General features: G+C 57.4%; 1 protein-coding gene across 1 annotated transcript; it reads left to right on the top strand.

The window, feature by feature from the left end:
• Nucleotides 1-12,906: 12,906 nt before the first annotated feature.
• PRSS22 (serine protease 22) lies at nt 12,907-16,733 on the top strand. Its single transcript, XM_069486414.1, has 6 exons — nt 12,907-12,994; nt 13,609-13,635; nt 14,018-14,189; nt 14,413-14,690; nt 15,847-16,004; nt 16,507-16,733. Exons 1-6 carry the CDS (start codon nt 12,910-12,912, stop codon nt 16,714-16,716), a joined length of 930 nt encoding a protein of 309 aa, XP_069342515.1. The 5' UTR covers nt 12,907-12,909; the 3' UTR covers nt 16,717-16,733.
• The last annotated feature ends 4,488 nt before the right edge of the window (nt 16,734-21,221 follow it).

Here is a 21,221-nt window from a genome sequence, read left to right as displayed (position 1 = left end):
TCAAGACGCAGTGAGTGGCACACTTAGAATGGGCGCATTCTACTGGATGTCAAGTTGGATGTACAGAGGCTTTGGAAGCAGTTGCCCTTTCTCTTGTTGTTTTCCCTGTGCCATGAGAACAGCAGGTACCTCGTCGGAGCTGCCCCTTCCTGGAGCCAGAACAAGAGGCCTGTGGATCGGGCCACGGCAGACGCAGCCCCGCCCCTCCCTAGTGGTATGTGCTGACCCAAGTCTCGGCCTCCCTGTTTCCGTCTGTTCCTGGCCTCACCGCCTACACCAAGGTGCCTGTTCTTAGCCTAGAGCAGAGTTTGGATCCCCCAACTCAGAATCCTTCCCTGGCTGACTTTCACCTTTGCAGCTCTTTCAGTTTTTGGCTTCCCAGGCCTTGCATGCTGTGCAAGGAGGGCTGACCGTGAGGATATTAACGAGAACGAGTTCAGGTGAGAGTCACGGTCAGGACCAATGTCAGGCGAAGATCTTCAGGAAATTGAGAGAGCCCAGGTTAGCACCTCATTCCCTCCCTCTCCTTGTCCTCAAACACGCATTGAGCACTGCGGGGCAGTTCCTGTGCTAGGCCTTAGAAAAACGAAAACGATTACAGTCTTGCACTGGCCCAAAAAAGAGAAGGGCCTTGGTCTGTCCCTCCACTGGGGCTACCGTCTGACTCCAGAGGTGTGCTGGTGAACATTCAGCGACGGACTTTCTGGGAGAACATAGTAAAATGATTCGGAAGTCATAAATTTTGAGTATTTTCCACCTTTGGGGTTTTTTTTTTTGGCGGGGTGGGGGGGGGGGGGGTCGGTGGACAGAGTCTCACTCTGTTGCCCGGGCTAGAGTGCCGTGGCGTCAGCCTAGCTCACAGCAACCTCAAACTCCTGGGCTCACGTGATCCTTCTGCCTCAGCCTCCCAAGTAGCTGGGACTACAGGCATGCACCACCATGCCCGGCTAATTTTTTCTATATATTTTTAGCTGTCCAGATCATTTTTTTCTATTTTTAGTAAAGACGGGGTCTGGCTCTTGCTCAGGCTGGTCTCGAACTCCTGACCTTGAGCGATCCACCCGCCTCGGCCTCCCAGAGTGCTAGGATTACAGGTGTGAGCCACTGCGCCCGGCCCACCTTTGTTTTTAATATAATTTAATTGTAGGTTTATATGATTCGATTTTTTTGTTTGTTTGAGGCAGGGCTCTTCTGTTGCCCAGGCTGAAGTGCTTTAGCTCACTCCGGCCTCCTATCCCTAGACTCAAGCCATCCTTCCACCTCAGCCTCCCAAGTAGCTTACCTGGGACTGCATGCACGTTCCGCCATGTCGGCTAATTTTAAAAAATTAAAAATATTTCCTTTTTTTTTTTTTTTTTTTAGAGACAGGGTCTCGCCACATTGCTCAGGCTGGTCTCCAACCCCAGGGTGCACATTTCACGCCTGGAACGCGCCGCCTGGCGCAGGGACACGCCCAGCCGGGAGGGGGCGCCACCGCGAGGAGCAAGGCGGGCGCGGTGCCTCACCAGGCCACCGGGGGGCGACAGACACAGCCAAAGCGCGGCGGGGAGCGGAGGCGGAGAGCCCCGGGCTCAGCCGCTGGGCCTCTTCTCTGCCCCCAGGGACGACGGAAACGCTGCTCCCGCTATTTGAGGCGTGTCCCGGGCAGGGGCGCTGGCAGGGGTCCGAGGTTCCTCGTCTGGAGAACCCGCGCTCTGGCCGGCGGCGCCCCGAGTGTTCCCGCAGACCGCGCAGGCGCGCCCCGGCGGCTGCCATACCCGGCGTCCTCTGCGGCCGGAAGTCGGCCCAGCCGGCCTTCCCGGCATCTCTCGCGCAATCTCCACACTTGCTCTGTCTGGGTATCCCGAGCGAGTCCAGGTCATTTCTTGGCTGGAGTTAATTAATCACCAGGCAGTTAGTTTATATTTTCCCCGATCCTGAGGTCAGCTGGATTAGTGAGGAAGGACTAGGGACAAGAGCTTCCTCTTGAGTCACCCTAAGGCAGCAGCACCTGGGAGATGCAGGGAAGGAGACAGCCCAGACGTCCGCTAGGGGCTGTCCATGAGGGCAGGGCCGGGCTCGGGCAGTAGAGCTTGGAGTTTGGATGAGGAAGCCTGGGTTCTCCTCCCAGATCTCCCGCCAGTTCTGCCGGACCTGGAGCAAAGCCTTTAACTCTGCTGGGCCCCGGTTTCTTCAGCAAACACTGATGCTCCCTAACAACCATTTCCCTCCTTCCTCCCCCTTCCCCCCCTCCCCAACAAAGCAAACGCAGACCCTTGGAAGACGCTGGCCATCCTTCCAGGGCCAGATGTGCTGGCCATCTTTCCAGGGCCAGATGTTTATCAAATGTCTCCCAGACACAACTGTGTCCACAAGTTGACTGCAACTCAAAGTATATAGTTATGGGTGCATTGCATTTACTCTGTAGAGACAAGTGCATGTTCATATGTTTAATGAAACGTGGTAGAGGCTTGAAAGCTAATGGCCATGTGACATTTGAGTCCTGGCCTTCCTACTTCCCAGCCATGTGAATTGGGACCAACTCCTCCCTCTCTGAGCTCATTTCCTCATAGGTATGGCGGGGAAGACGATGCTTTGGGCAGAGCAAGGAGGTGGCTTGTTGAGCATAGTAGGGGGCAGTATTTGGAACTGAGGCCCAGGTAATTCTCCGGAAGCCTCAGCCCTGCAAACTGTGGATCTGGGACAATAAGCCCTGAGACCACAGCTGATAGGAAGCAAGTTTAGGAGGATTCAGAGGGCTCACTGGGATAGGGGAAAGCAGGAGAAATGAGGAGGACCTTAACCACAGTCCCAGCATAGAGAGTCTGGGACTTACTCAGGTCGGTTCCTGCACTGACCTGCATATTTAACAACCAGTTTTTTGTTTTTTTTTTTACAGGCTTGAAACAATGAGAGCAGGCTTGCTGGGGACCCTGGAGGCCCGCTGTGTCCACAAGCATTAACTCCTTAATTGCTAGATTTGGGGGAATGTCTAGTGGAGGGACTGGAGCAGCTGGGCAGTAAGGGGTACCTGGGGGGCTTGGGGAAGTGGCTCATTACCAGCCCGTAGTTTGTGCTCAATGGCTCTATCAGGGCATACTGGCTGGAAATCTGCCTTGCTTAGGGAACAGCAGGTACCAGGTGTGGGGCAAATGGAGGTTGGCAATACAGCTCAGTGACCAGGTGAGGCTGCACTCCTTGGCACTTCAAGGCTGGGGTCAACCAGTGGAGGAGTCTCAGCTCCTTGGGGCTCCTGAACATGTGAGCAACACCTCCCCCCGCCCCCCGCCCGCCGCCCTCCTGCCATAGAACTTCGCTAGGTTTTCTTGTCCTCTGAGCTTTGGGATGTGGGAAGATCCTTTCCCCTTGCTGTTTCTAGCTGAGGCATTTCCTGTCTCCTCTGTCTTCAAACCACTAACAGACTTGAGACTACCATCATTAGCAACAGAAAAACTAGTTCTTTCTTCAACGGCAAGAAAGACTGAATCCTCCAACCCTGCCAGGATACAAGGGGAAATATTTGCATTCTGTTTTTCTATAGTAAGGAAAGAGAAGAAAAATAAAGCGCTTATAACTTTCTAGAGTGTAGTTTGATAATATCTATCATCAAAAGTTGTAAATAAGTTTATAACCTTTGACCTAGTAGTTTTCCTTCTAGGAATGTAACTTGAGGAAATAACCGGAAATGCTTTCAAAGATTTATGAACAAATTTATTGACAAATTATATACAGTAGTAAAAGGAAGGAATGTCTAGTGTCAGAGGGCATGGCCGGTACCTTATGGCACACTATTGGCTTAGTTTGTTCACTGCTATAACAGAATTCCTGAGACTGGGTAATTTGTAATAAACAGAAATTTATTGGCTCATGATTCTACAGGCTGGGAAGTGCAAGATCAAGGGGCCACAGCTTGTGAGGGCCTTCGTGCTGTGTCGTGACATAGCAGAAACCATCACATGGCGAGACAGCGTGCATGCAAGAGGGGAAGGGGGTAGAACTCGTACTTTTGTCATGAACCCACTCTCACAGTAACTAACCCGCTCCTAAAATAATGGCATTAATCCATTCCTGCAAGCAGAGGCCTCGTGGTGACCTAATCACCTCTTAAAGTTACCACCTTTCAACACTGTTGCATTGGGGATTAATTTCCAACACGTGAACTTTGCGGGATACATTCAAATCATAGCAATTATATAACGCAATATTATATGAACTTTAATAACCACGTCATGAATGGTTTGTTAACATAGGAAGATGCCAAAAATACTGAATTTTAAAAGCAGATTAAAATTATGGAGCAATATGATTCCAATAATATCAAAGAAAATAATATAACCTGTACCTCATTTCATTAATTAAATAAGAATTTGTAAATTGTGTTTCATTTTATCAACCAATTGATTCAACAAACCTGGGGTGTCGCTTCATGCCAGGCAGTGAAGATATATAACATTAACAGCAAGCTGTTAAAAGTATAATTTTCAAAAAAATAAAAGCATGATTTTCAAATAAATATAAAATGAGCATGTGTCCGAGATTTTAACTCAGTAATGAATGAGGAAAGCTGGATGGTGTTAGAACTTGTTTAAAAGAGACTCTGAAGGAGCGAGGAAATGTAATGTTTGGAATCATCTTGACTGCAGGATGGAGGGGAGAAAAAGCTATTTGTAAAGTAGCCTAGTCAAAGACAAAGGCACGAAGGACCCCACAGATGAGCTAACTGCAAAGGATCTGCATGATGTTAGCGCATCCGTGAGAGGACACCCTAACACCTTCCCTGTCACTCCAGTCATGCACAATTTCTCTCGAGAAAAACACTTCCTATCTTCATGGAGCGTGTAGTCTACTCAGGCAGTTTGTAAACAAATAAACACATTAAAATAAAACTTGGCCGGGTGCGGTGGCTCACGCCTGTAATCCTAGCACTCTGGGAGGCCGAGGTGAGGATCGCTCAAGGTCAGGAGTTCGAGACCAGCCTGAGCAAGAGTGAGATCCGCTCCCCACCCCCCACCCCCCACCCCGTCTCTACTAAAAATAGAAAGAAATTATCTGGACAACTAAAAAGTGTATATTTATATATATATAATTAGCCAGGTATGGTGGTGCATGCCTATAGTCCCAGCTACTCAGGAGGCTGAGGCAGGAGGATCGTTTAAGCCCAGGAGTTTGAGGTTGCTGTGAGCTGGGCTGAGGCCACGGCACCCTAGCCCGGGCAACAGAGCCAGACTCTGTCTCAAAAAAAAAAATGAGAGAAATGAACAGGCTGCTGTTAAAGGATAATTTTCACAAAAAGGTAAAACTATGACTTTCCTAAGATCATCTCAGAGGTTTTATTTAACTTACCAATTAGTGAGGGAACCAGTTAAAATATTGCAACTTTGTTCAAGAGAGGACTCGAAACACCACACACTTACGACCAGGTAAGTATTAATAATACCGAAATGCTTTTGCCAGTGGATGCAAAACTGTCAAAACTGTCCATCCCCACCAAGGGACACAATTTGCATTTCCATGAACAGGAATTATTTGCATTACTATCAGTTTTCTGCCAACTAACTCCTACGTCTATGGAGGTGTGGAGTTGCCAGCTTAGAGACAAACAAGGCACGTTTCCCTCCCTGCCCCAGGATCAGATAAGCCCTGGAGGCCCCGTTGAAAGTGTAGCCGGGAATCTCACTTGCCCGTTTCTAATCTTCCTCACTTTTCCCTACAGGGGTGGGTACAAAAGAATAACAGGGAAAGTGTCACTTAAACTAAGGCCTGAACAGAAAGTGCCAACTCTGAATGCACCACCCGAAGGCCTTCCAGCTAGAAAGCACAGCACGTGCAAAGGCCCTTAGGTGGACAGGGCCTTAGAGGAAGCAGAGGGCCGGGGAGGCTGGACAGGTGTGAGCTGGGGAGGGGACGTGAAGGCAGAGCGCCAGCAGGGGCGGATGGGGCGGGGCTGCCAGGGAGGAGATGAGGATTAGAGGATCTCCTTCTAACGGTGCCTGGCCCTGTTGGACAGTTCTGAACTGGGAAGTGCCGGGATCCGATCTGCATTGTGCTAAGCACCTCTGATTGCTGTGGGGGGAAGAGACTGACCTGTCAGGCCTGTTGCAGCGTCGGGGAAAGTGACAGGGCCCTGTGCACACGGAGAGGAGCACCTGGACCCCAGCTGGTGCTAGCTCAGAAACGCCGCCACTCGCCAGGAGACGGGTGTGGGCCAGGGGAGAAGCAAGGTTGCCGCCTTTGTGACAGAGGTAAAGGTCTGAAAAGGGCAATGAAATGTTTCATGAGTTGTCTTTTTCATGCCCCCCTTTGGGAATTAAAACTTGCATTCCTGCCCGAGGCCAGTCATCAACGGGGCAGAAAAATGTTCTTTGCTGTTTGTTCTCGATTATCTTAAACCGCAGGAGATGGCTTGACAGAATTGTCCCAACAAGGATCCCAAGATCATACTCACGGGAGATAAGGCCGCAGTAACCCCAGACTGAAACCACCAATCACAGTTAAGCAACAACAGCCCGAAGCAGAGACGTGTGACACTGGTCACGCAGACCTGAGCCCAACCATTGAAACCCCCCTTTTAAGAAGCCCTGGTTTTGTGCTTAAAGGCAGGAAAGGTCTTTGAGATGCTAGTCTGCCATGCTCCTCATTTACCAACAAATTAATAAATTTCTCTTTCCTCTTTCATCAAACCCCTTGACCTCATTCTTCGTTCTCGTTGATTCGGCCCTGGGGACGAGTACCAAGCTTTCAGTAGCACCCGGGCTTACAGCTAGAGCACCCGGGTGAGTGGTGGTGCCATTTTCTGTGGGGGGAGGCCTGGAGAGGGTCGAGCTTGATGGACTCTCCCCATTCCCTGGTTTGAGGGGCCTGATGATAGTCCAAGTCCCCAGTGCCCAGATCATGGCCCGAAGGCCCAGCTGCGAGCTGTGACTGCCTGTGGGGCTTCACCCCTGCAGGGGTGGGCCAATCCCACCTGTCCCCCTGGCACCTGGGCCTCTCCACCCCGCAGCTGCCTGTCCTGGCTGGGGAAACCCTCCGTGTTATGACTTACCTGCAGCCTCTCATTAGCAGTAATTAGCAGAGTCACTCATTTCCCTGGAGGGATGAGTGGGGAGGAACATGGTTGGAGGTGGCTCCCCACCCCGTGGGGGTGGCCAGAGCTGGTTTCTCCACGCTTCCTCTCCCGGCAGGCATGACACAGCTGCCCAGGTCACCCCAGGGGCCAGGTCACAGCTCAGCAGGTTCCCCTGAAGGAGGGATTGCAGATCCCAGCTCTGCACAGCTCGCCTGGGACCCCCCTGGCTAGTCCCCGTGTGGTCGGCCACTTCCTCTCCCATGATCCTCAACGCTCTGAAGCAGGTGGACAGCCCCAGGCTGTGACCTCTGAGCTCGGGACTCTGAGTTCCTGCCCCCTCTCCTCTGAGTCACTGTGAGTCACCGAGAGTGTGAGGAGCTGCCCAGCCTGGTGACAGGCACCCAGCGAGTCAGCTTACCTGCTTGCCACTTCCTCTGTGCCACCTCCCCTGGCTCCGTCCCTGTGCTTCCCATCCTGGAGCCCTCCCTCTCTGCCTCCGGGTGGCGGAGTTTGCAAACTCCTTCCAGACCGAGTTCTTAGCACTGGGGCTTCGAGTTGCAGCAAGAGTAGGAGGGAGGGAAGAATGCCTGACTGCGTGGGAGTCTGGGCCTAGAGTGCTGGCCCTGTGGAGGTGTGACCCTGTCATAGGCGTTTGCCGTCTGTGTGGAACAGTGGGCACCTTGGGTGGGGAAGACCTATTTGTAGCATTTGCTGATTTCTACAGGATGAACTGTCCTACCACACATGACTGATTTCAAGATGCTAACATGATGTCAGCTGCTTGCAATTTGCAAAATTTTTGAAAATTTAACCATCAGCTCTTGTTTTTGTTGTTACAGAGACAGAGGTCTCACAATGTTGCCCAGGCTGGTCTCTAACTCCTGGGCTCAAGAAATCCTCCGGCCTCAGCCCCCAAAGCCCCCGAGTAGCTGGGGTTACAGGCGCACACCACCATGCCTGGCCCTAACCACCAGCTCCCAGGCGCTGGCAGAGGTGGCTGCACCGCCGCCCTTTAACCAAGGGAATTTAAAGGTAGACGAGCAGGCAAAGCCCAGGGGCTCCAGGCTCACCTGTGATCAACTGAATTAACCAGACACGGGGGGTGTCCTTGCGGTGTGGTGGCAACAGGAGTTTTTCCAGCAATCGGGGGAAGCGAGAGGGGCTGCGGGGTTCTGGCACTCAGAGTGGACAGTCCAAGGACATTTCCAAAGGCGACTCCAAGGGCAGGGAAGCCCTAAGTGACAGGCAGGTTGCCAGGGGAACAGGTTCCAAGGACAGCTCAGAAGTGAGGTTAGATGGGAGGAAGGACGTCCGTGGGAAGGTGGTGAAACCCCAGCGTCATCTCAGCCTCCAGTGCCCCTGGGCCAACAGGCCCGGCTCCTGCCACCATTAGTGCCCCGGAAAGCCCTGCCTGTCCCGCTCCGCCCCACTCCGCTCTGCGGGACCACCAGCCCGTCTCACCTGAGCTGCCCTTTCTCGAGTGGTCCTGACGGCTCTGGCCAGTGCTGACCGGTCCCTGTCACAGGTGAACCAGCTGAGGCTGGGGCTGGAGAGGAGCTGTCGTCTGCTCAGCAGTGCTCTGCCCGCTCGAGCTTAACTTGAGTCGCCCCGGGAGGACACTGAGGTCTGCTCTGTCCCCAACTGTGCCCTCCAAGAGCAGTGTCAAGAACTCAAATGCCCCAGGACCCAGGGTGGACCTGGTGCAGTGGCCAGGGTCACAGGTCAGGGGGGGGGAGCAACTGCAATCCATGAAGATTCCAATTTTTGATGAAAAGGTGGGAATCCAGATTTTATTTTTTGTAGTTGTAGTAAACTACACATAAGATTCACCACATTAACCATTTTCCAATACCTTAATTTTGTTGTGCAACCATCACCAGACGCTTCCGTCCTCCCAAACTGAAACTGTCCCTATCAGCCACTCGCTCCCTGCTCGCCCCGCCCTGGCCTGGCGCCCACCCCAGCCTGGCGCCCGCCACGCCACTTCCCTTCCCTGCGCCCCTGACGGTTCCGGGCCTCACCTGAGCGGATCCTGACAGTCTCCGTCCTTTGTCGTCGGCTTCTCTCCCTGAGCCTCATGTCTTCAAGCTCATCCACCTTGTGGCCTCTGTCGGTGCTTTGCCCCTTTTTACGGCCAAATAATATTCTGCCGTGTGGCCAGAGCACATCTGGGTCGTGCATTCGTCTGTCCATGGACACACGGTCGTCTCTGCTTTTGTGTGTTGTGAATGACGCCGCCGCGAACGTTCACGTGTTATATGTGTGTCCGTGTCAGCAGGGTTCACGTGGATGCGTGTGTATCCATGTTCACAGCAGCAGCATTGGGAAGTCAGTGTTTTCAAATCCGAAACACAGCACTGCAGGTCTACAAACCCACGGGCCGTGTCAGCAGCCTCCGGGCTTTGAATGCTCCACACGCGGCCTCCGGGTCTCCTCCGGCCGGGCCGCCCTGAACTCAGACCACACTCCGGCCCCTCAGGTCCTGTCCACTCGGCCTTAGGGAAAGCTCCAGAATCTGTCCTCTCACCACCCCACCGACTCTCTCCTAGGCCTGCGGGTACCTCCTTCGTCCTTAGCCTCCCCACGGCCAGGTCCCAGCGGGGTGAGCGGCGGGGTCCTGCGACGGTGGTGGTCAGAGCCGCCGGGGCCCGGGTCTCACAGAGCAAAGGCTGCACACGCGACCTCCGCTGCCACCCTCCCCCTGCCGCCCCCTGAGGCCCCCAGTCCTCGGCTGCTCCAGGGCTGGAATGTTCTCCCCCATGGCCGCCGAGCTCGAGACCTGCCCGGGCTCCTTGCCTTGCACCCCGCCCCTCCCCACACGTGGCGCCTGCTGCAGTTTCCCCCATTGATTTTGCCAGCTATGAGACCGAATGAGTCACTTATCTCTTGGACTCTGTTTCGCCCATGTCTGCACCACGAGGGCAGGCTTGCAGTGGTCGCTGCTGTATCCCCAGCACGTAGGACCGTGCCTGACGCACAGCTGCTGCTTAGTAAATAAACGCTTGTTGACTGAGTTAACTACGCAGGGAGAGTGTCTTATTTTCCTTGACTACGCCAGGGGCTTAGCACAGTCCCTGGCACGTAGTAGCAGGCGCTTAGTAGACTCTGGTGGACAAAGCATCTCCTGACTCCTGGGCCCACATCTGCAGTGCTCCCGCGGGGGAGTCGCTTCTTTGGTTTAAGCATTGCCAGCCCCGGCTGCTGCTAGCATGCAAGTCACCACTGCCTCAGTGCAGGTCGACCAGTGGCCCTGAGACCAGGGTGGCGCGGGCGGCAGGGGTGGGCAACTCCTGGAGATGCCCAGCAGGACGCCTGGTGTGGGTCTGGCGCGGGGTAGGCACTCAATAAACATTTTGCTGAATGAATGTTGAATCAGGCAGGGTCTCCACCCCCCTGGCCCTTCAGAGATTCTGCTCGCCAGGCCCCGGGAATTGGGGACACGTGCCAGGAAGTCTTCACCTGGCTCCACAGGACTTCCTCTAGCCCCTGTGGGGCCCTTCTCCTTGAGGCCCTCTTCCTGGCCACCCCGGCCCGGGGACGGCAGCATCTCGGGCAGGGCACATGCCCCTTGGGTCCCCAGGGCAGTAAGCCAGGTTTTAGGCAGAGAAAGCTGGAACGGAGAGGAAACTGGGGAGGGAGGAGACTGGAACCATCAGTCCCCAGCCACCTCCAGACTCACCTCTTCCACACTCATTTATTCATTCAACAAACATCCATTGAGACCCGATGTGCAGCAGGCACCAAACGCGACCCTGAGGATCCACGGGGAGCCTCCCCTCCGCACGCTGTCCCTCTGCGCACGGAGCCACAGCACAGCGCCCAGCTTCACGGGGGCCTCCAGGGGCCGTGTCACAGCCCCTGTGCCCCTCCACGAGGCCCCACCCTCATCCCCCAGTCACCTGCCCCCACCCCCAGGAAGACGCGAGTCCCTGAACACAGGACCTGTCTTGTTCACCTGTGTGTGTCCTGGTGCCTGGCACAGGGCCTGGTATTCAGCAGCTCCCCAATAAATGTCGAGTGAGCTGGGGAGGCCAACCACCTCAGTTCCAGAAGGGAGTGGGTTGGGGAGCAGGGGGTGCAGGGCCAGCCTCAGGCATAGGGACCCCAGGAGAGAGCAGGTGAGGAGGCCCAGGGACGCTGCCCCTCGCCTGGCCACTGTGTGCGGGCGTTTTCCTGCAGTGCCCCAACCCCTCAGAGTCCTGGGACGGAGACCAGTGCGTCACCCGGGCTCCTGCAGCCCCTGGCTCAGCCTGGCCCTGGGCGCTCCGCTGCGGGGAGGGGCAGCCTTGCCGGCAGTAGACCCCCGCTGCCTCTGGCCGGGCAGCAACAGTCCTGCGGCCACCCTAACCCCTGACAGACTGCAGAGGTGGCGACATGGGGTTCACCCGGGCAGGGCCTGGATGGCACTGAGGACAGACTGTCCTGAGCAGAGCTGCGGAGCTCTGCCAGAGGGCTCTGACCCGCAGTCTCCAGGACGTCGGGCTCACCGGTCCCTCCCCTCTGAGCCTCTGCACCCATTTCCCCTCTGTCTGGAACAATGTCACCATCCCAGTCACCATGCCTCTGCAGGGCCAACCTTGCTCTTCTCCAGGGCCCCGAGTCAATGGCCCCTTTCCTGGGCAGCCTTTGCTGACCCCCCTACGATTGGGGTCAGGTTCCCCAAAGCTCGCACCCCAGCACTGGGGACCCTGTGCAAAATGATCCGCCCCCGGCCGGAGCTCCCCTGTGTCTAGTCCCACAGCCGTCTGCAGAATTGGGGTTCAGATCTGCGTTTCACCACTCACCGACCGGTTGGGGGGCCTTGGGCAAGTCACTTAGCCTCCCTGAGCTGCCTCAGTTTCCTCATCTGCAGGCTGGGAGTAATAGGGAAATTTGAGGATGGTTGTTTGATTCACCCCTCCAGTCATAGCCAGCCCCCACCCCCCGGGTGTGCTGCTTAGATGACAGAATGGACCGCAAGTCGCCGCCCGCTCCTGCTCAGAGGGGCTGTGGCAAGTGTGGGCCCCCGCAGGGTGCTGCCAGGGCTGAGTCAGCGCCGAGTCAGCCCCCAGCCCCAGCTCCTCCTCCACCCTCGGCCTGGCCCCGCCCAGCCCAGCGGCTTTGAACCCTGGGGGTTCCTGGCAGAGGTAGCCACAGGCCAGCCCAGGTGCCCGCAGGCTCCTCCCCTTCCCGGGAGTCCAGGTGAGAGGTGAGCGCAGTGACAGGGCTGAGCCCCACCCACAGGGACAACTGGAGGGCAGCCCCAGGGATGGTGGCTCCAGGGATGGAGGCCACTCGGGCCTGATTCACAGCTTTCCGGGAAGCGGGTTAACGGGATTCCAGAGCCCCAGGTGGGGCCAGGTCTCCAGGCTGAGTCACAGGACCCAGGTCCCTGGAGGTGGGAGCCGTTACAGAGCCTCAGGCACCCCCCTCGCCAGCCCCCAGCCCCCAAGGCCCTGGGGCACCCCCAACACCCAGTACCAAAGCCTTCAGCCACCCCAACCCTCTTCCTTCCTTTCTCCGCTCCCTGGGCAGTCTTTGTCAGGGACCACCGGGCCTAGGTCCCCTCACCTGCCCCTCCAGAGGCCACCTCCTGGACCCACCGCCCCAAGCCTGGGCCTGAGCCCACCCTCAGCCCGAGCCCCCTGTCCCCTAGCGGCTCATTTCCTCCCCACAGCCCCGCCCGCCCCATCACCCCCAGCCTGGGTGGCCGAGACCAAGCTGCCGGGGAGACTGGTCTGACGGCATTCCGCCTCCCCGGATAAAACCTGAGGCGACCCACAGGGAACCCTACACACTCAGGCCACCCGCCACGCCTGTCCCAACCTGCTCAGCCCTCGGGTCCCTCGAGCCTGCCGCCTGCTGGGCTCCCCCCTCCACCGGCCATGGTGGTTTCCAGACCCCCCCCAGCCCTGGGTGGGGCCTGTCTCAGGATCGTGACCTCCCTGCTGCTGCTGGCGGCTTCCACAGGTGAGTCCCGGGCTGCCCCTCCCTCCCCCGCAGGCGGCCACCTCCTCCGCTCAGACGCTTCCCTTCTGCCGGCCCGGAGCCTGTCTCTCCCCTCCATTTGGTTCTCTCCCTCCCGGCTACTTACCCCGCGGAGCCCGTTTCCTCTAGAGCTGAGGGTCAAATGAAAGGATACGGTGTGCGCCCAGCACACAGTAGGGCGCAGCGCGCCGCCCGTGGTCACCGGGTGCCGTCCTCTCCCACCCTGTCCTTCCAGCTCCCCGCCGCTCCTCCCGGCTCACATGTGGGGCAGCAGGTTTTGTTTCTGGGGCAGGAGGCCACGGGGAGGGCTCTGGGTGGCAGCAGCGTCCAGGCCCCAACTGGGCTGGGGTCTGTGTTTCCCGAGCCTGCGCCCCACCTCCCTGGGAGGAGCCCGTCCCTCATCCCGTCCCCTGTCCGATCCCTCTCGTCCTGGGTGGCGGGAGGGAGACCCACACAGGCTGGGCAGGGGCCGGCAGAGGGCAGGGCCGCAGCTGCGAGGCCTGGAGGGGCCCTGGGTAATGAGTGACTTGAGGGATCCCTGGGCATGGGGGGGCTCCTCTCCCCGCTGGCCTGACCCTCCCTTCTCTCACCCTCAGCCACCCTGAAAGCGGCCAGGATACCGGGTGAGTGGGAGCAGCCATCGGGGACGGGGACGGGGACGGGGACGGGGACGGGAAGGAAAGCCCGAGGGGGCAGGGCAGGCCAGCCTGTGTGTCTGTGGGGACAGGTCCAAGGGGCCTGGGGTGAGGGAGTGCTGGAGTGGAAGGGAGGCAGGAAGAGGAGGATGGGCCTGGAGGTGCCGGTCAGGTGGGCAGAGTGGAAGTGGCCTGGGGGAGGGGACAGACCAGAGGTCACAGAGTAGGATGGAAGGACAGCACAGGAGGATGAGCTGGTGGGGGAGGGAGAGACGCCAGGATGTGGCGGGATGTGGCCGGGCTTGAGCCCGGCCTGTGGCTGGTGGTGCCAGGAGCTGGAGGTGACAGAATCTCGGCCCTGCCCCGCCAGCACCCCTAGCCTGCGGGAAGCCCCAGCGGCTGGACCGGGTAGTGGGCGGCCAGGACAGCACCGATGCCGAGTGGCCGTGGGTCGTGAGCATCCAGAAGAACGGGACCCACCACTGCGCGGGCTCCCTGCTCAGCAGCCGCTGGGTGGCCACCGCTGCCCACTGTTTCAAGGGGTATGTACAGCCAGGCCTGTCCACGTGGCCCTCCAGGACCCAGGCTTCCTCCCCACGCGGCCCCCACTTCCATGCCTCTGTCCAGCCTTGGTGCACCTCCGGAGAGACTGGAGACCCGGGTTCTGCCGGAGACTCTCTTGCCCTCTGGGCCTCCCTAACTTTGCTGTTGCCCCAGACAGTTCCCCCCAGAGCCCTCCTGGCTGACCCACCCCTTCCCTTCCAGGAATCTGGACAAGCCGTCCCTGTTCTCGGTGCTGCTGGGGGCCTGGCAGCTGGAGCGCCCTGGCCCTCGGTCCCAGAAGGTGGGCATCGCCTGGGTGCTGCCCCACCCCGTGTACTCCTGGAAGGAGGGTGCCCGCGCAGACATCGCCCTGGTGCGCCTGGAGCACCCCATCCAGTTCTCCGAGCGCATCCTGCCCATCTGCCTGCCGGATTCCTCTGTCCACCTCCCTGCAGACACCGACTGCTGGATTGTGGGCTGGGGGAGTGTCCAAGATGGAGGTGCGGCTTCTTCCCCTCCGAGGTGGTTGGAGACGGATGGGGACCGAGGGTGGCAGCCACTCAGAGACACAGGTGCCATGAGCAGCAAGGGGTAGAGGTCAGAGGCACAGCATGACAGAGACAGAAGAGAAGATGGGCTGTGACCTGGAGAGGTGAAGTCACAGAGACCTAAGCGGACAATCTTGGGTCATTTCTTGTTCAAAGGTATCTTTGTGTTTCGAGGCAGCAGCAGCCAGACGGACGAAGCTATTCGCTGATATAGGAAGGGCGAGAGGTGTGCGGGGCGAGAGCTGAATACGGGTCAATGTGAAGAGCCTGAGCAGGGTGGGGATGGGGACCCCTGGTGGCAGCATGCCACAATTGCAGGCAAAACTCCCAGGAGGAAATCCAGTCTCCATGATGGTAAAATATAATTTCCAAACCAAGCCTGCAGGTTTGGAAAACATCATCTAGCAACACAAACCAGATTGAATAAAGCAAGAGGCAAAGAAGCAGTAAGAGAAAGATAGGTGACAGGTAGACAGACAGATGCGTGATGGATGGGGACGGGGCCAAGGAAAGAAAACATACAGGCAGAGACGGGATGAAAGAGATGCAGTGGAGACCTGGGAGAGACGGATTTCGAGAGAGACAGAGACGGAGACTAAGTAAGGACAAAGTGTAAGAAAAATGGGATTTTAACCAGGTTCCAGAAGAATTAAGAGAAATGACACCAGTTGGGGTACGTGAGGGTCCCCCTGACTCTGGGGCTTCTGTGAGAGCTGGTTGTGACCTGGAGAGGTCCACAGGCCAACCCCAGGAGGGCGTGCGGGATCCTGCAATATCCAATGTCGAATGGACACTTGTTCTGTGGCAGTCCCCATGCTGGGTGACGATGCAGCCCCCGAGACACGAAAAGCCAGGACCAGGGCTCTGAACCATCTGGGGCACCGGAGAGCTTATTACAGAGACAGGTCTCAGGCCGCACGTCCAGGTTCTCGTTCAGTGGGGCCAGAGGTGCAGACCTGAATCCAGTTTTCTGAAAGCAGCTTGGGAGAGGCTGGACAGAGCTGCTCCATTAGCCTTTGAGAAACGCTGCCAGTGGGAAGGGACACAGTCCCCTGAGGAGGACTAGGAGGGGAGACCCCGAGCCTGACTCTGTCCTCCTTGCGCCCAGTGCCCCTGCCCCACCCTCAGACCCTGCAGAAGCTGAAGGTTCCCATCATCGACTGGGAAACCTGCAGCCGGCTGTACTGGCGAGGTGCCGGCCAGGGAGCCATCACCGAGGACATGCTGTGCGCCGGCTACCTGGAGGGGCAGCGAGATGCCTGCCTGGTGAGCACCCCACCCCGCCTCCCACACTGGCTCAGGGCCTGGAGAAAGAGCCAGCATCAGCCCTGTCCCCACCGGGCTCTGTCACCTTTCCCTGGGCCCCTCCCTGGAATTGGCTGGGCCGACAGTCCCCCAGTGCCTACCGCCAGCCTCAGCCTGGCCCAGCCGTTCACTGATCTGCGCAGACGCCAGACGTACACTGAGCACCGGCTGCCTCATCTCAGGAGCCCGCGCTGTCTTGAGGGGGTCCCCGCCATGGTCCGCAGCTCCAGCGACCGTGATGGGGGGTGGCAGGAGGCTGCGACAGTCAGCACCGGCCTGGACCGCGGGGGGCCGGGTCAGAGCTTCTCTCTGCAGAACAGAGATCGCAATAAGGGCACAAGGCGGCACGAAGTGCGCCGGAAGCGGGTCTGGAGGGCGCCTCCTTCCGCCGACCTGGCGTGGGTCCTGGGCTCTGCCCAGCCCAGCCCTGCCCCGGGGTCCCTAACGTCCCCTCCTCCCGCAGGGCGACTCCGGAGGCCCCCTGATGTGCCAGGTGGACGGCGCCTGGATGCTGGCCGGTGTCATCAGCTGGGGCGAGGGCTGCGCGGAGCGCAACCGGCCCGGCGTCTACACCAGCGTCTCCGCGCACCGCGCCTGGGTGGAGAGGGTCGCGCAGGGCGTGCAGCTCCGCGGGCGCGCTCAGGGGAGCCCCGGGGCCGCCGCGCCCCACTAGGCCCGCGGGACGCCGAATGTGCGGCCTCCGCTGCAAACGAGCGTCCTCCTCCTCCTCCGGGTCCACCTCGAGGCGCCGTCTCGGGGGGAGCAGGCCCCGCCCCCGGGCCGGAAGCACCTTTGTGTATATATTATGTTAATGATTTGTACAGTTGTTTGTAACCCTGCCCACATATCTTATTTATTCTTCCAATTTCAATAAATTATTTATTCTCCAGTTCCTGGTTTTGCCCATGTATGGGGACATTGGGAAGCAATGCTGGGCTGAAATGAGGGGAGGAGGGTATGAGCTTGGCGTTGGCCTGGTGGGGGCCCAGGTGTCCTCTCCACCTGGGGCTCAAGCAGACCTCTGGCTTGCACCTAGGGTTCGGCATCCTGACCCCTGACCTTTGCAGCCTGAGTTCGCCCTCCCTTCCTGTCCCCCTTCCACCAGGGTGGCCAAATTGAGTGGGGGGGTCCAGTGGCCTGGGCAGGGGTTGGAGGCCCCCACACTGCCCGTTGGAATTCCAGATAGGGCTGGCTAGGAGAAACACAGCTGTGGAGAGTGGGGCGTTAGCTCCCTGCCTCAGGCCAAGACCCCCGCCCCATCCCCCCAGGGCCCAGAAGCCTGGGTTGGAGGGCCAGGGCTTGGAGGGGAGGCGTCCAGGTGAGCCGCCGTGGGGAGCTCTCCATCTCCCAGGCTTGACCACTGCTCCTCACCCCCAGGAGCTGATTCACTGCTGATCCTCTAAGTCCCCCTGCGGAGGAAGGAGCAGGACAAAGAGACCATAGGTCTCTGGGCTCTCACGGTTTCCGGGGGTGGAGGGCGCTGGTCCAGGCTGGGGGTCTGTCTGGCTTCCTGTGGCTGCAACCCGGTCTGACACTCTGCTGCCCACAGCCACTCACCTGCAGCCAGGCTCTGCTTCCGGGACCCAGCCCATCCGCCTCCCCAGGGCCTGGGGGCCGACCCAGCCCACTGCGCAGGCGTTTCCCAGCGTCCCTGTAGCCAGTGGGTTTGCAGCTGGTTTGGGTGAGTGTGTGAACCGCTCAGTAGCTGGTACAGAAGAGATTCCTCCAAAGCAAAGCCAAGAAAACAACCAGGTCCGATCACGCTGAACAAAGAGATAGTCCTTTGCCACAAAACGTCCCCAGCTAGAAAGGGTCAAGGGAGTGGCGAGTTTTGAGAAGGCCACACGGGTTTCTGTGTGCGTTTCCTTTGTTGGGAGTGCAGTTCTCAAATATTTCCTCACCCTGTTTTCAGTACCTTTATGTTATTAGATCACTGTAAATGCTGCAGGGTTGTTTTTGTTAAAAAACAACAAAAGCTGGCCTCTGCCTGCCAGAGAACCAGCCTGGGGCATGCTGGGGTGACTGGAGTGTCCCCATGGCCCCTCCCTCTGTGACCTGGTCCCCCCCCTTGACCTGTCTTTCTACTCTCTGGCTCGCTGTACATCCCGCCTTCCTTCAGCTCCCTTCCCTCACTAGCCCTCATTTGCTGGCCCCACTCCTGCCTCAGTTTCTCCCTCTGTCCTTGCCCTCTCTGCTCCTCCCTTCCCCCACTTTCTGTCCCTGAGTGCCCCCTCCCCGCGTTTCTCCTCCTCGTTTCTATCTCCCTCCTCTGTCGTGGGGTCTGTCCCTTCCGTCTCTCCTCTCGCCCCCAGCCCTCCCCCCTCGCTTTGCCCCCAGATCCCCCACCCCCATCTCCATCTCCCTCTCGTCTCCTGTCCCTCTTCTGTCCTGCTGTGTCTCTTCCTTCTCACTCTCGCTCTCTGACCCTCTGCTCTCAGGCCTGTCTCTCTACCCCGCCCCTCCCTCAACTCCCTTAAATGTCATCCTTACGGAAGCCCTGAGAAAGCGATCCCTAGAAATTTCTGCGGGAGGCAGAGAATTGCCCCCTAATAGTGGGACACTCGGGCAAGGGTGGGATTTCTCCGAGTTGGGAGGTCGCCTCCAGGTAGCCTCTGGGCCCTCCTTGCTGGTTCTGTGGGATCCCAGGGGCCCGAGGGTCAGGCTGGGGTGTGACGTGGGGAGCGGGCCCTGGCTCTCCAGTGCAACAGGACTTCTGATGATCCCTCTCCCAGTCAGCGTGGGGGTCCAGGAGCTGAAAGCACAGTCACCCCCCAGGCCCTGCAGGGTTGAGCCAGTTCGTGCAGCTCTTGTTCCTTGGGAGCCTTCCCTTGGGGGGTTCTGCGGGTGCGTGGTGTGTGCACCCCACTCAGAATCACGGCCAGTCCATGTCCTCAAGCCTCGCTGGACACACAGTAGCCCCCTTCTCCTTGGCTAGAGCCTGGCCCAGGAATAGGCCCCAAATATGGACCACTCCAGGTAGAGAGGCCTCACTACCTTGGTCCCACTGTCACCTGCCTCTAGGGGCTGCAGACAGACACCCCTGAGCTTCCGGGCTGTCCCCGAGAGAGGGCATCCCACACCTCACTCCTGGGCAGGTATCTCTGACCATCTTCAACCTTCTGCACAGGAAAGCCCTTTGCAGAGCTCTCCCTACCTCCCCAAGGGCAGGGTGAGACCATCTGGCCCTAGTGACAAATGTCCTTGCGGAAAGAACTGCCCTGGCTGCAGGCTGTGTGCTCTGGCTGCGCCTCCTTCACACACTCCTTCCAAGCTCCATCCTCAGGTCATTAACCCTCGAGGGGACTTTCACCCGGTACCTGGGACCTCCCAACTTCCCCTTACTCTGCATCCAGAACAAGTGTTTGAAAACACACCTTTAACCACAGGACTTCCCTTGGTGGCAGGCTCCTTTGGTTGGCGAAGCCAACACCCATTTCACCTCCTCTCCCTTGTGTCTTCCACCTCCAAGGCTGGAAGCTACGTGCTCACTCCCAGTCTCCCGCACAGTCACACGTACCTGTGGGACTAAGTGTTGGCCAATGAGTTAGGAAGACTTTCTTTTTTTCCTGATAAAAGGGACTTATTCAGCTGGCGTCATCCTTTCCCTCCTTACTCCTTCCGGTCTTGGATGCAGATGCAATGCTCACACTTCGGCAGCCATCTGGTGACCATAAGGCTACAACTCGACATGCTAAGGACAGTCAACCAAGACTCGGCAGCTATGGGTGGGAGGACATGACCGAGATGCTGCCCCCCTCTGAGACACCCTGTCTCTTTCCAGGCTTCTTGCTTGCTTTAAGCCACTCATGGTTGGATTTTCTTTTACTTGCAGCTAAATGCATTCCTAACTGATACCTGCTTCAAACCCTCTATTTTCTTATTTTTAGATTTGCAGAAAACTTTTTTTGTTATCATGGACACAGTATGTCAGATTTCATCAGCACAATTGAATCACATAGAAATTACCCAGATTAGGAAGGACTTGAGTTCCCACCCGTCCATCCACAAGAATTTTGGACCCTCAAAACGTTCCCCAGTTAGTTTCAGTTGTGCCCAGGTTTTTATATCACATCTATTCAAGAACAAGTGTTGGCTGGGCTAGTTGGCTCACGTCTGTAATCCCAGCACTTTGGGAGGCGGAGGTGAGAGGATCGCTTGAGCCCAGGAGCTCGAGACCAGCTTGGGCAACATAGTGACAACTTGTCTCTACAAAACAAACAACAACAACAAAAAACTAGCCCAGTGTGGTGTTGCGTACCTATAGTCCCAGCTACTTGGGAGGCTGAGGTAGGAGGATCACTTGAGCCCAGGAGTTTATGACTGCAATGAGCTATAATTGCACTGCTGCACTCCAACCGGGGCAACAGAGCAAGACCTTGTCAGAAAAAAAACAAAAAAAACCACCACCAAAAACCAAAAAAGCCCACGTCTTCCCTTTCTCTTTCTCTCCCTTTTCTCTCCCGTTCCTGTTGGAAGTGTCCCAGTCAGTGTTGCTGCCCAGGAAGGCAGGTGAGGGAGTCTCACTGCTGCACCGGGTGACGGTTTTTTTCAGCCCACCAACATCCACTCCAAAGCACTGTCTCCCCAGGCTCCCTGGACCACCCCTTGCAGGCCTGGCTGGGCAGTATGAGGACCCACACGATGGTGGAAAGAATGGCTTTTCCCAGCTCGAGTCACACTCTGTCACCTGTGCCCAGGTGGTTGTACTCACAGTACCACAAAGTCACTCATAGAGATGTCCCTTCAATGGGCCTAAGGACTGATTTCCCGTGAGCATCTGCAAACCCGTGTGACCAGGCAACCAGGGCATACAACAGTTTTCAAGGGCACAGTTGTCTCAATCTGTACTGAGGGGGAGCAATCACTTTCATGGAACAAAATCAATTTCGCTTGTTCTTTCTCAACTTCCCAACCTGCAAATGAGGAAGGCCCCAGGCCAGTCCCTGGGCTTCAGGGACTTCTGCTCACTCTCTAGGTGGTACCGCTTGGTTTCACGCTTCATATACCATCACTACCTGGGTGACTCGAGCCAGAGAGCTCTCCCTGCATGTCCACCTAGCTACTCAACGTCTCCACGTGAAGCTGGCACAGACATTTCAACCTTAACACGACCCCAGTGAATCCTCACGTTGCCACCCAAATCGGCGTTCCACTGGCACCAAGTCCCATCTCAGCAAA

Source organism: Eulemur rufifrons, chromosome 14 (assembly GCF_041146395.1).
Source record: "Eulemur rufifrons isolate Redbay chromosome 14, OSU_ERuf_1, whole genome shotgun sequence".
Taxonomy (NCBI): Eukaryota; Metazoa; Chordata; class Mammalia; order Primates; family Lemuridae; genus Eulemur; species Eulemur rufifrons.
This window is presented reverse-complemented; position numbering and strand designations above follow the sequence as displayed.